We start from the raw sequence: 13,220 nt of genomic DNA, 5'->3' as shown, positions 1-13,220 counted from the left end.
ACTGGGCTGAGTCTGGCAGCCCTCTATCACTTAGACTCACACTAAAGCAGAGAAAATCAGTCTCTCACACACACATTTACCTGGCAACTGGTGACACACAACCAAACTTGTTTCTGATTGGCTGTTGAAAGCTTTGACTTGTAGGGGATTTTATTAAACTGATTCTGCAATCCAGATTTCCTGTTTTGGTCAAGCAAAGTGAAACTGAAACCAATTGAATTTTTTCTAAAACACTGTTCCTGTTTATCAGACTTCCACAGATGCATTCTACCTGCATTCTACAGGCGAAGTAAATAAATTAGATATTGCACAAAGTGTGATGAGGACCATTTTCTTCCACACAAACTGTAGCACACATTGTCTTGCATAGACCTGGAGTGACCATCCATTATGCAGAAAATGCAGCGTGGTCATCACTAAACTATAGAATCACACTCTGCATGTTCGCCCTATGATGATCTCCATTGCATGTGTAATGCTGTGTACAGTTTTCAATTCATGTCAGTAGGAGAGAATAAGAAAACGTCTTTCTCTTATTTTGATTTTATTGTTACAGTAAATTATTAATAATAGTAGTTGCCTATATATTTTCAATGGATAACTTGAACAACTAACTTTAAAAGGGGCGTAAGTGACATTTTTGTCAAAATGGCATATTATATATCAAATTAAATCTCTCGTTGAGATCTATCTATTGCCAAAGGGACCTAACTGAAATCACAAACTGCACTGAATAAAGTGAGAAAGTAAAAAAGACACAACTTAAAAATCTAGGTGAACTTGGTGCCAGGAGGGCATAACTAGCACAGTTATGCCCTCCTGGCACTGAGTGTTGCATTGTGGGATGGCTGAGTGACAGCAGATGGCTGAAAAAAAGCTGTAAAATAAAGCTGTGTAAAACAATATCTAACTTTTGTGGATATTTTAATCAGTTAAATTGAGGATTCAAGCAATGACTTCACTACAGAATAACAACCAGACAATGTCGATTGTAGAAAATTTTGTAAATTATATTTTACAGTAGTATTTTTAAGTATAATTTATGAAATATGACTGTATAATTTTAAAGATACATATTGATTTATTAATTGTTATTAAATTGAAGAAGAACAAGTCTGGGATAGAACTAGTGAAGAAAACCACGTTTATCTGCAATGGGTATTCATTTCAGTGTGTTATTGTGGGAAATCTAACTTTTCAGCAACATTTCTGGTGCTATTCTTACTTTCTGAAGTTTCAAATTCAATCTTTAATCTTCTTCAAAATTATATTGATACTGTGCATGCACTGATAAATGACAATTGAACACAATCAAAATCTTATTTTTGCTCTTCTGTAAAATTATGAAAATGTCACTTACACCCTCGAAATGGTGATCCATTTCATGTAGACATGCTATTTAGACATCCGTTTCACTGTTTGAAATGTGGGGTCTGTAATGTCCAGGGTTTAGGTTAGTGTACATTTGCATGTGTACTACCTTTGTGTTGGGAGATATAGGAAGAGAGCGAGATGTGGGGAAATATGTGTGTGTCTACTTAACCCACTTACTAATCAATCACTTAGCAATCAATCCAAACCCTGATAGTGCCTTTATCCAATACGTGAGGATCATACATTCTGTCACCTGCTTGGACTGCTGGTTGTCAATGTCCTGCTGTGATGTTTTATTCAGTCTTGAATGTTCTGCTTTATTTGGAAAGTCCCAGAGTAATAAAGAGCTGTATGTAATCTGCTTATTTATAAGTAATTCCACAGTGACCTTGCACACATGCACTTTGAATCCTGACATAGTGAACAGCCATGCAAACTACCAAGGACACAGGAATTAAACACAATACCACTACTATTGGAGTATTGCTACTAATTTAAAGAAGTCTCTACACATTCAAATTCACAGCATTTACAAACAGGACATGTACTAATATTAAAAGTAACAAGTGATAACGTGCATGCAATCGACCAGGGCCCGATATCAGAGCAGTGTGTGTAGATTGTGCAAAGATCTCATCCTAGTATATGGAGTGATTCGTTGGTAGGACAGTTTGCCAACACTGAAAGGTTCCACTCACACATTTATCAAAACAACATTTCATTGATTTCAAAATGGGTTATTAAAAGCATACAAGAGTTTGGTAGTAAAAGGAACTTTTATTGAACTTAAAACAGGTACAGCGATTAGCACTACATAAAACACTTTAAATCAACAGCAAACTACATCTATGTTCTTAAATCAAAATGTATACCACAAGTCAAACATCATTATTAACATAAACAATTCATATGTTGTAATAACTACAATAAAAGCTCTTAATGTAGCAAATTTATTTAAGCAAATGTCATTACTGAGCAAATACATAGGCCTGGTCTAACCTGGTTAATGAACTGAGTAGGAGAATGTTAATCAAGGTCAAACTGTAAAGACTGAAGTATCTATAGCAAATACAATGTGTAGAAGCCAAGCATGTTTACCTTTATTCATATATGCATTAAATGTGGGGAAACAAACAGTAAAGTTGATTACATTGAAGGTGATTGTACATGTTGCTGCATTATTGAAATTATTGAATTAATCGAAAGCAAAACAAAGTAATACAATTGTAAAACTTCACATCCACCCTTCAAGGTGTGCACCTGTGATCAAAGTATCCACCACTTCAGGAATCTGTCAAATACAAAAGGAAGGGATTACATTTTCATAAAATAAAATCTATTTTAACCAGAAAGTCTTTACACTGTGTCTTGTGTTGAAATGTTACCATAGCCCTGGTTCCCTTAAAAGAATGACAACCATTACTGATGTCCCCCGGCATGGGAGAGTCCGCTGTTCCTACGCCAAGCATATGGCATCTGCCACCCAGTGCGCTAGACGTTGCTTCGACAGGGCTTGACCTCTAGAGCGGGACCCATAGCAGACAAACAGCTGGTTGGACTGTCTCCAGGACGCTATCCTAACCAGGTAACTGCGCAGAGCCCGGACCGGACAAAGCGTCTGCTGTGTACGGTCCTACTCTGACTTATGCAGGGGAGGTCTGAAAGCTTCCAAAACCACTGGTTGGTTAATATGGAATGAGGAGACCACCTTTGGCCAAAAGGCTGGGTTCGTTCTTAATGTTACCCGCGAGTCATTACCAGTGAAAGCCATACATGTGTCATCGATGGACAGCACATGAAGCTCACATACTCTTCTGGCAGACGTAACGTCTAATAAAAACGCCACTTGAGGGAAACAGGGCGCAGCTCTGCTGAGGCCATGGGCTCAAATGGGGGACCCGTAAAGACCCCCAGCACCAGCTCCAGATCCCACTTAGGGACCATGCTTTTCATTGGAGGACAGAGCCTCCGGGCCCCTTTAAGAAACTGCACTGCCAGGAAGTGTGGCCCAGGGGACACAGAGTCAGTTTTATCATGGCACACCGATATTGCTGCCAAGTAGACCTTCAGAGTAGATGCACATTTTCCCACATCAAACAGGTGTTGTAAGAAGGTTAGAATTGTCTCAGTAGGGCAGGTCACAGGTCTAGTGCTAGGCGCCCTAGCAGACCGTAGTGTCTCAGGAGTGCACCGACATGGTGCGAGGGTGTTGGTGCAGAGCAGTAAGCTTCAGTGCCGAGCTGTCGGCGTCAGTGACCGTAATGCGCAGAGTAATCAGCATTGGTGTAGGTGCCGAGGGAGAGCACGGTTGGTGCCAAGTTGTTTTAGCTGGCGCTGAGTCAATTGCCGTCGTGGTCAGGACCGAGGAAGAGCGCGGTCGGTGCCGGGCTGTTGTAGCCGAGTTAATTGGCATCGGTGCCGAGGAGGAGCGCGGTAAGCGCTAAGAGAGCCCGAGGCTGAGAAGGGCGCGTAGGCCCAAGCAGGATAGTAGCTGGAGCCGAGTCAATCGGCATAGGGGACGGCATCGCAAGCCTGCGGGGTCACCCTACAGCATGACAATAACTCACGCGACTCAGAAACGGTATTTAAACTACACAAGGTAATAAAGAGAGAATAAAAAAGCTTAGCGCCAATCTCTGTAGAGGGGTCGAAACCAACTCTAAATCAGTAGAATCTACCGAAGTGAGACTAAGGCAATTAGCAATCTCAAAAACACTCGTAATATTGTAGCTTACCGTAACAAATCCAATTTTCAGGTAAAAACTGAACAAATGAGCAAATTTCCAGCACAAAGAGAGCACAAGGCAATCTAGGTGTTGTCTCAGTGAGGTGAGAGAGAAAATGCCGATATGTTACCGTGAGGACGTCCCTCTTCAGCAGGAGGTGGGAGGGACTTCTCCCTCACAGCAGGGCCCTGATAGGGCAGCTTTTTATATATGCTCAGTGATTGACGGGTCATAGAGGCTCTTCCCATTCGGTAATGGTTGTCATTCCACTTGAAAGGGAACAAGTAATTTACAATGCTGATACAGCACTGAACAGATACTCAGATAGAGTAATTCACTATGCTGATACAGCGCTGAAGAGATACTCAGATTGAATAATTGACTTTGATAGGTTTGTCAGCAGCTATTAATTAAAGCCTATTTAAAATGTGTTTGTATCACAAAAAGAAAAGCTTCCTTTTATCTATCTATACAATGAGTACAGATCAGTGGCAATGAACTTCCACACTGAGCACATGCTCCTTTTACACAGGACTCTGACATTCACAGCCACACTGCGACTACTAATCAGGAACAATGTGATTAGCTCCTACAGTAAAGCTCAGGAAATGTCAGTTTACAGCAGTAAAAAAAGAAAGAAAAAGTGCTCCAAGCAGTTTTTGAAATGATTCAGTGCAGAAGTCCATTGCTACTGATTGGGACTCAGTTATCCAGATGAGAGCAAATAAGGGGAAGGCAAAGGTTCTTATTGTGAATTGAACAAATGTTTTAACAAGCTTGCTCAGGTTTTAATTTAATACCTTCTGACAACAAAACACATGCAAGGGAATTACACAGAAAATCTGAGGGAGTTTCTGCACAGGCCTAGTAAATACTGAGTCGGCTACCTCACTTGGGCAATACAAACTCAAGGGAAAGATGAAGTTTCTTATTTCTCTATGAGATATAGAACACAGCTGGGCAGTGGTGACAGGTCAAAGCTGAGCTGATGGCTCAGCTGATTTCTGTCACCATCAGGCATGGTAACCATGGATACAGTTCGGCACCCAGTGCTTGAATAGGAGCCACACCTGATGAGTTTTTGGACTGTTTAGCAAACTGAGCTGGAAAGCTGATTCTGTGCTTGTGCTGATTTCGTATCAGTAAATCTTACCTTAATCAGATGGCACCAAAATGCGACCTATTAAAAAAAATAAAATGAGCATAAGTGAGGCTTGAATAAATTATAGAAACCAAAGAAAACACAAAGGAAGGCTATCTGTAAACAGTAGCAATAGAATAATACCCGATGTTTAGCAAAAAATTTGTTCCGCCTAGTCTTATTTCTAATAATTGGAGTCACATCTTTAAGCTTTGTAAATTGCATCATTTTGCTAAATATGTTTTATTGGTTTACTATTGTACACTGTGAGACAGATTATCCAAACCCTACATTCTGTTCTATCACGCTCATTTATTAAAAGGTGACGTTGCATGTCTCTTAAAGAGTAAGTAGCAGGGTTATGAATATAGTGTTACACGTCCCCACTGTTTAAATAACCCACCTGTCATTTTTCTTTTCATTGTTAACATCCTGAAAACTTCTTACACTTATAACTTTAAAGTCTGTTTCAAAGCTCTTCTCAAAATTGCTGGTCCAGTGCTCTGATAGTGTAAGGATTATTGCCCACATTATCAAACAGGTAACACAGCAATAACAATCCATGATGTGGTACGGAACAGAAAAGCCAGAGCACTTCTTTGCAGTGGACAGATCTCAAACCCCAGTGCACTAGAGCAGCCATTTTGAAAAGAGCTTTGAAACAGACTGTTAAAGTGTAAAAAGTTGTCAGGAAGTGAAAAAAAAATGTCACTACATCATTTAAACAGTTACAGCAACACTATTTTTTGGAACCCCAACTTACTCTTTAAAGATTACTAACAAAAACGGGTTGGAAGTATTGGCATGGTTTATTACACAGACACAGCGCTGTCCTCTCTCATGGTTTATTACACAGACACAGCGCTGTCCTCTCTCATGGTTTATTACACAGACACAGCACTGTCCTCTCTCATGGTTTATTACACAGACACAGCGCTGTCCTCTCTCATGGTTTATTACACAGACACAGCGCTGTCCTCTCTCATGGTTTATTACACAGACACAGCGCTGTCCTCTCTCATGGTTTATTACACAGACACAGCGCTGTCCTCTCTCATGGTTTATTACACAGACACAGCGCTGTCCTCTCTCATGGTTTATTACACAGACACAGCACTGTCCTCTCTCATGGTTTATTACACAGACACAGCGCTGTCCTCTCTCATGGTTTATTACACAGACACAGCACTGTCCTCTCTCATGGTTTATTACACAGACACAGCGCTGTCCTCTCTCATGGTTTATTACACAGACACAGCACTGTCCTCTCTCATGGTTTATTACACAGACACAGCGCTGTCCTCTCTCATGGTTTATTACACAGACACAGCACTGTCCTCTCTCATGGTTTATTACACAGACACAGCACTGTCCTCTCTCATGGTTTATTACACAGACACAGCACTGTCCTCTCTCATGGTTTATTACACAGACACAGCGCTGTCCTCTCTCATGGTTTATTACACAGACACAGCGCTGTCCTCTCTCATGGTTTATTACACAGACACAGCGCTGTCCTCTCTCATGGTTTATTACACAGACACAGCACTGTCCTCTCTCATGGTTTATTACACAGACACAGCGCTGTCCTCTCTCATGGTTTATTACACAGACACAGCGCTGTCCTCTCTCATGGTTTATTACACAGACACAGCACTGTCCTCTCTCATGGTTTATTACACAGACACAGCACTGTCCTCTCTCATGGTTTATTACACAGACACAGCACTGTCCTCTCTCATGGTTTATTACACAGACACAGCATTGTCCTCTCTCATGGTTTATTACACAGACACAGTGTTGTCTTCTCTCATGGTTTATTACACAGACACAGCGCTGTCCTCTCTCATGGGTTATTATACAGACACAGCACTGTCCTCTCGTGCTCCTACCTGTAGCCTTCTTCTTGTAGTAGATCAGTCCAGCGGCTGCAATGACCAGGCCTAGAACAATTCCAGAAGCTCCGATGATGATCTTGTTTCTTTCTGATTCGGGCATCGCTGGATCTGTAAAATCAAGTTCATACTATTAGCACATTTAAAAATCAAGGCAAATGTTTAATCAAAGAATTCAAATTTACTGAATGCAAAATGACACAATTTGGCCCAGTATCTTGCCTCCCAGGCCACGGGTCGCCTACCAATTTGGCCCAGTATCTTTTACCCTAGAAACCTCCCTAGGGCTCAAAATTAATGGCGGTCATGCAGCATTTGCTGTGGGAGCCGAGATTTAATTGCTGCCGGTACACCGTAAACGACACCGCCTCGGGAAGAGTTAACGACACCCTCGGGAAGTTTCACGGCCATTTACGGGGATTTAATACAGATAACTGCCGTAAGACCCGTGTCACGGGAAACTTGTTGTCGTTGATCCAGACAATAACATGATGACCTTTCACAAACCTAGGTAAGTTGCACTCCTCTACAAAAACACCTTGATCGTGACCGTAGGAGATAAGTTTTTAATGGACTGCAATGTAAAACTGGAGCGAAAACTTTACTGTGGAGACCTGACACCTCTGGACATACCTAACACACTGGGAAACCCTTTGCCGAATCAGCAGTTAGATCAATCAGAAAATTAGTCTTTAATTTTTTTTATTAAATTCAAATCGTGAGGGCCAACTGTTATCACAAGAAGCTGTATAGCTCGTGATATTTTCAGTCTGAAAGAGCCAGACTTTAACGGTTTAACATTCAAAGTGTAACTTCACTGTAACCCAAGTAACAAATTGTTTTTTAATTAGAAAATTAATCTTGTCACCTGAAAAAAAGAATCAGGATCTTTGACAGTTTTTTTCGTGTGAGCCCTAATAACTGTCAGTTCAAGCACCTCGGTGGCATTGGTACCGACAGTTCACATCATTAGGTCACACCGGTGCATATGTCATCAAGCGTATAATCTGTGTCCCCCCCTTTTACAGTGTGTCCCGCAAAAATCAGAAAAGGGGGACCTTACCAGGGCGTTTTTACGGATCTTTTTACATATGGTACCAAAAATGCCATGTACACCCTTGATGCCACATCCTCGTGGATCACGTAGTGACCCTGGGACCCATCACTGTCACAAAGACGGCCGAAGTGGGGGACGTCAGACCAGAAACAGGAAAATAAACAAAGAGAGAGGTGGAGTTTGGTGGAGCTGAGCGAATGGTTTCTCTCAGCATTTAATAAATGAACAGACAGTCAGAAAATAAACGGTTGTAAGACAAACAAAAACACAGGACACGGCACTGGTAGCCAAAATAAACAGACAAACAAAACACGGTGAGCAGATATTTTTCACTACTATTATTATTACTACAATTATTATTATTACCTCTGTCTCCAATCCCATTCTCCACTCACCGAAAACACACAACCCCGAGTGAGTGAAAACATGCAGCTTTTATGCAGCTGTACTGAGACTCGACTGCTAATCAATCATTCAATTGGAGTCTTGGTACAACTGCACGTGAATTAATAAAGTGCAATTCCCCGTGCTCACATATTATTACGTTTTACTTGCACGTGAAGTGCTGTGCAATCCTCGTGCCTAAATACAAATATACATTTTAAACACTCGTGTTACACAGACCCGTTTATATCCCGTGTACCAATGACTATACACCAACATTAACATACAACATATAACACAAAATACACACAGGGACGGGCACTTTGCCACATATCACACATACAACAGTCATGTCTCTAAGACCATCCTCAAATTAGTGAGGGAAGGAACCCTCTTCAACAGTTGTGAGGGACTCCTCCAGGTACGAGATCTAGATAGACTGGACGAGGTACAAGGGAGGAGACGAGGGACCACCCTGGACGAGAGAGGAGGAGTAGGGACGAGAGAGGAGGGACGAGAGAGGAGAGACGAGGGACGAGGTTTTCCAAAACCATATTGGTTCATAAGGGGGGTCCCCCCATTTATAATGCAACTTTTTTTTGTTTTGTTTTTTTGTTTGTTTTTTAGTGTAAAGGTATTTTTGGTGTACAAAACCCATGTGAGGGTACATTTAATTTAATGGACCAACGTCCACCGGTGGTCAATTTCATAATAAAACTCAACAAAGAGTTCAAAAACAAAATAAGGAAAGTGTTTTTTTTGATTTATGAAAAACGTTATATGTTGCAATATACAATCACAAATACACACTTTTTATGTGTGTTAATGTCATAACTACAGTATAGGATTCCGTATCCTAGTTATGGCTTGAAATATTTAATTTTAATTAAATTTAACCGGAGACTCAGGTCCTCAAACACTAACAAACACTTGTTTTCTTCAGTCTCTCACCCCACTTATCCTTGATGGCCTCAGTGAGGCAGTTTGAACTCACCCCACTTCTCCTCGATGGCCTCAGCGAGGCTGCTGTGCTCCACCCTGCAGCTGTAGGAGTCTCCAGATTGGGGGGTGAGCTCCAGGTAGGAGTGGATCTGATAGGTCCAGTCTCCATCAGAGAGCAGCTCTGACGAGGATACATCAGCCGTCACCTTCACTCCGTTTCTCAGCCAGGTCATCTGTATCTCACGTGGGTAGAAGCCAAACGCGTTGCAGACCAGCATGGTCTGGTGCTGAGAGCTGAAGGGTTTCATAGAGCGAACTCTGACACTGGGTGGGACTGCAGACAAAAATATACTTGAATTAAAAAAAAATACAATAAAAACAACTTGCCTTTGAATTTCAGTCAATAGTTACCTAAATCACATTCTAATTATAAATCAGTCATGTATTGCCCCTTGAAATTTGATTCTGAAGAGGTCCATTGCAAGTTTTAACAATGGATTTAGTGTAATCTTAATATTTGGTCAGTACATAACGTGGAACTTTGTAACTAAGACTATCTCCAAGGTAACGTTTAATATTTGACTTCAAGTTCCCTCCTTCACCCAAATTCGTTAAATGGAGCTGCTACTGAGTTTGGTGGTATATAAACATTTACTCGACGATGACTAACTAAAAGTAATCTGGGTTTTCCATATTTTCTCTTCCTAACAACAAAAAAGTGGGTTGATTCTAACTTCTCAGACAACAGGCACTTCTTGTATGTTGACGAACCCTTTGATGGGAATTAAGACCTATTTGCATCATATTTTGCGATAAACGTAGTTTCATTGCGTATGTCAAATAACCGGTCACATTAATTTGTCTATGTTTTCTTTGTAAAAATAATAACTCCGAGAAAAAGTTTTTTAATGTAAGCTTGTGGTAGTTTGCACAGGGCAGGACCATTCTAAAGAGTTTTCTAAATTCTAAATCAATTTTGTCTCTGAGACAGATCTTCGACTCACTATTGAAGTTTTCTTTCCACTCTTTTGCTTTCAACAGATAGCATTCTGCCCATTCTGTACCGCCTTGGTGTTTGAAGGCTATAGCCATAGTACTGTGTTTCAAATCCTATCTCAGAGTAAGATTGAAATTGAAGCCTCAACAGATTTATAAAGGGGCTATTTTACCACTGGACCAAGTGTTTTTTATCAGCGCACAAAGGCTGACATCATACAGGCTGTCCACACAAAAACCTCCTTTTAACGTCCACTCTATAGTAATCATTACACAGATACGTCAATAGGTTTAATTTTTTTTTTTTTGTGAATTACCGGTTAGTATAATTACGTATGTACGTGTCTTTTAATAGTATTGTAATTTTGTAACGATCAAATAACTTTTTAAGACGAGAAGTGCTCCCTCTTTTATGGAGTTTTCTTTTCTTTTACTTGGAATTAGATTTCTTTCATTTACTCGATTTAGAGAAGGTCCTTGTCGTGCCAGAGTTCAAAAAAACCCCAATGTTAATTAAGAGATGAAATTGTTAAGAGTAAATTTACGACTTATCAATAAGTTTACGGATCATAAATATCAAATAATAATGTCTTCAACTGATTTTTGTCGTAGACGGAGGTATGTTTTATACAAAAACAAATTTATTGTCCAAAACGAAAGTAAACAAAAACCGTTAATATTAGTCGAGGAATCAAAGAGATTGTGTTCCCCAGTTTGAGATCTGGAACTCCCGGCGTCCCAAGACGACCGAAAGTAAGGTTGAAGTCGAGAGTTAATTGAAGTAAGTAGGTTCATAAACAAGTTAACCTGATTTTAAATTATAAAAAAAATAAAATGTCGACTACTAAATTTTTTACGTGACCACTAAGTTTTCGTGTGATGGATACTTGGTAAGACTCCGGACGTCTCTTCACAATTAAAACAGTTAATTAGTCGAGTAATCTGGTTAATTCATTGACTCATGAGTCCACCTCGCTTTCGGTTTTCGGTGACGTCGGGAGGTCCTCAGACGGTGCGGACGAGATTTTTAAAACGAAGTTATAAAAATTGTAGCCCCAAGTTACATAAAGGAATACGAAGAGTTATTAATGATTGTAGAACGAGTCCAACACTTTTTTTTTTTTTGCAGCAGTTGAATGTAGTGGTATTATTTACTTTTCCTATCTGTTGTGAAAAGCAGGTCGAGTTCCGCGTTGTGTTTGCAGTATCGATCCACTTCACCCAGCAGCACTGCGAGCTGGGCCGTATCCTTGTTCCACTCCTCCGCATTCTTCACCCCGCAGGCTGTGTTCCCGACATACTTCTTGATCTTGCTATCGTAGTGAATAACCTCCTGCTTACGAACAATTTTTGAAATCAAGGTCCTCCTTATGTGGTACAGACAGTACGACGACAGTGACATGAGTGTCAGATGGGTGCAGACGTAGTTCATTGGAAGACTTTTTCTTTGTTACAGTTTATTTATCAATGTGAAAGGTTTTACAGTGCATCGACAGTGACATGAACCAGGGTTTCGTTGATCAAGTCCATTGGGAGTAAATTTTTTTTTGTCATGTACGTTAACATAATTTATAATGTACTTATATGTATAAAAAAACGGTCTACTTTTAATAACTTCCGTCACCTAATTAAATATCTTTAGTACCGACCAGGACTTTGGATGACCCCGGAAATCATATCTTGTGTTTTGCTATAGTGTGTTTGTATTTTACAATGTAAAATGTTGTTGTTTTATTTAATTATTTTACTAGTCTGTTTGTCTTAGGGGGTTTTTGTCGTAAAATATTTTACTAGTGACGTTGAGTCTCTTGTCATTTCTAAAGACGACGCGGGCCTGATCTTCGATCTTCGCGCAATCCCCTCACTAAATTTGTGCCTCGCAAAAAAATAGTGCTTTGGCACAAAATGAGAGATATTCCAAAATGGCACAAAGCAGTTGCGAGACATTGGAATATAGCAGTTTTTTGAGCAATTCGCAAATCTGTTTGTGCCTCGCAAAACCGTCTGCGCATTCACTACCAATATAGCAACTGCACACAACAGCCAAGTGAGAATGCAGAATGATGGACAGTCACCATTAGTAATGGCATTACCCCGACAAGCTGCTATCATTGCACACATACGGACCATTCAAATACACAATTGGCTCCATAGCTAGGCGTCGAGTTTTCAAATTAATGTACTGATAACGCCACTGTTTTATTGAATACGGACAGTATTGTATCACAAGGAAATACTATATAGGTTTCTTTAAAGGCCAGCTGATCCGACATAGCTGTATGTTTTTGAAGTAAAATAAAAAATTAAATTAAAAAAAAAAAACCGAAACCCAAAAAAAAAAAAAAGACTGACTAAACACCTACTGTGGTAGCGCACTCTCTGATTTGTAAATGTAACAAGTTCATTCACCTGCAAAGTAAACATCAATCAAGCATTTTTATATACACAATACACAGAAATATGTTATGTTATTCATTCTACTCACCCATTTGAACATCATGATTAAGCCCAGTTTGTAAGGTTTTGAGTGTCACCGGAATGGATTTTTTTCGTTATGCCATTAATAATTAATTCTAAATACGCTCCTAAAATGTTAATTGTAGCCTACTATGATTTCTCAATAAATGAACAGTCTCTGTACAATTAGCAACACCGACATTCAGCAGACTGGACAACTGCATAAAAACAGACAGAAATTACAATTA

The 13,220-nt window shown here is 40.0% G+C and overlaps 1 protein-coding gene across 1 annotated transcript; it reads right to left on the bottom strand.

Moving 5' to 3' along the window:
* Nucleotides 1-2,131: 2,131 nt before the first annotated feature.
* Nucleotides 2,132-11,844, bottom strand: LOC121299060 (HLA class II histocompatibility antigen, DP beta 1 chain-like; the record flags this gene model as incomplete). Its single annotated transcript, XM_041226561.1, is given in 5 exon segments — nucleotides 2,132-2,665; nucleotides 5,254-5,280; nucleotides 7,134-7,247; nucleotides 9,572-9,853; nucleotides 11,671-11,844. Coding segments are annotated over 4 exon segments (596 nt in total), but the record flags the coding sequence as incomplete, so codon positions are not given.
* Nucleotides 11,845-13,220: the final 1,376 nt, after the last annotated feature.

The sequence above is a fragment of the Polyodon spathula genome, chromosome 24 (genome assembly GCF_017654505.1).
Source record: "Polyodon spathula isolate WHYD16114869_AA chromosome 24, ASM1765450v1, whole genome shotgun sequence".
In the NCBI taxonomy this organism is placed as follows: Eukaryota; Metazoa; Chordata; class Actinopteri; order Acipenseriformes; family Polyodontidae; genus Polyodon; species Polyodon spathula.
Note: the sequence above shows the minus strand (reverse complement) of the source record. Positions and strands in the feature narration are given on the sequence as shown.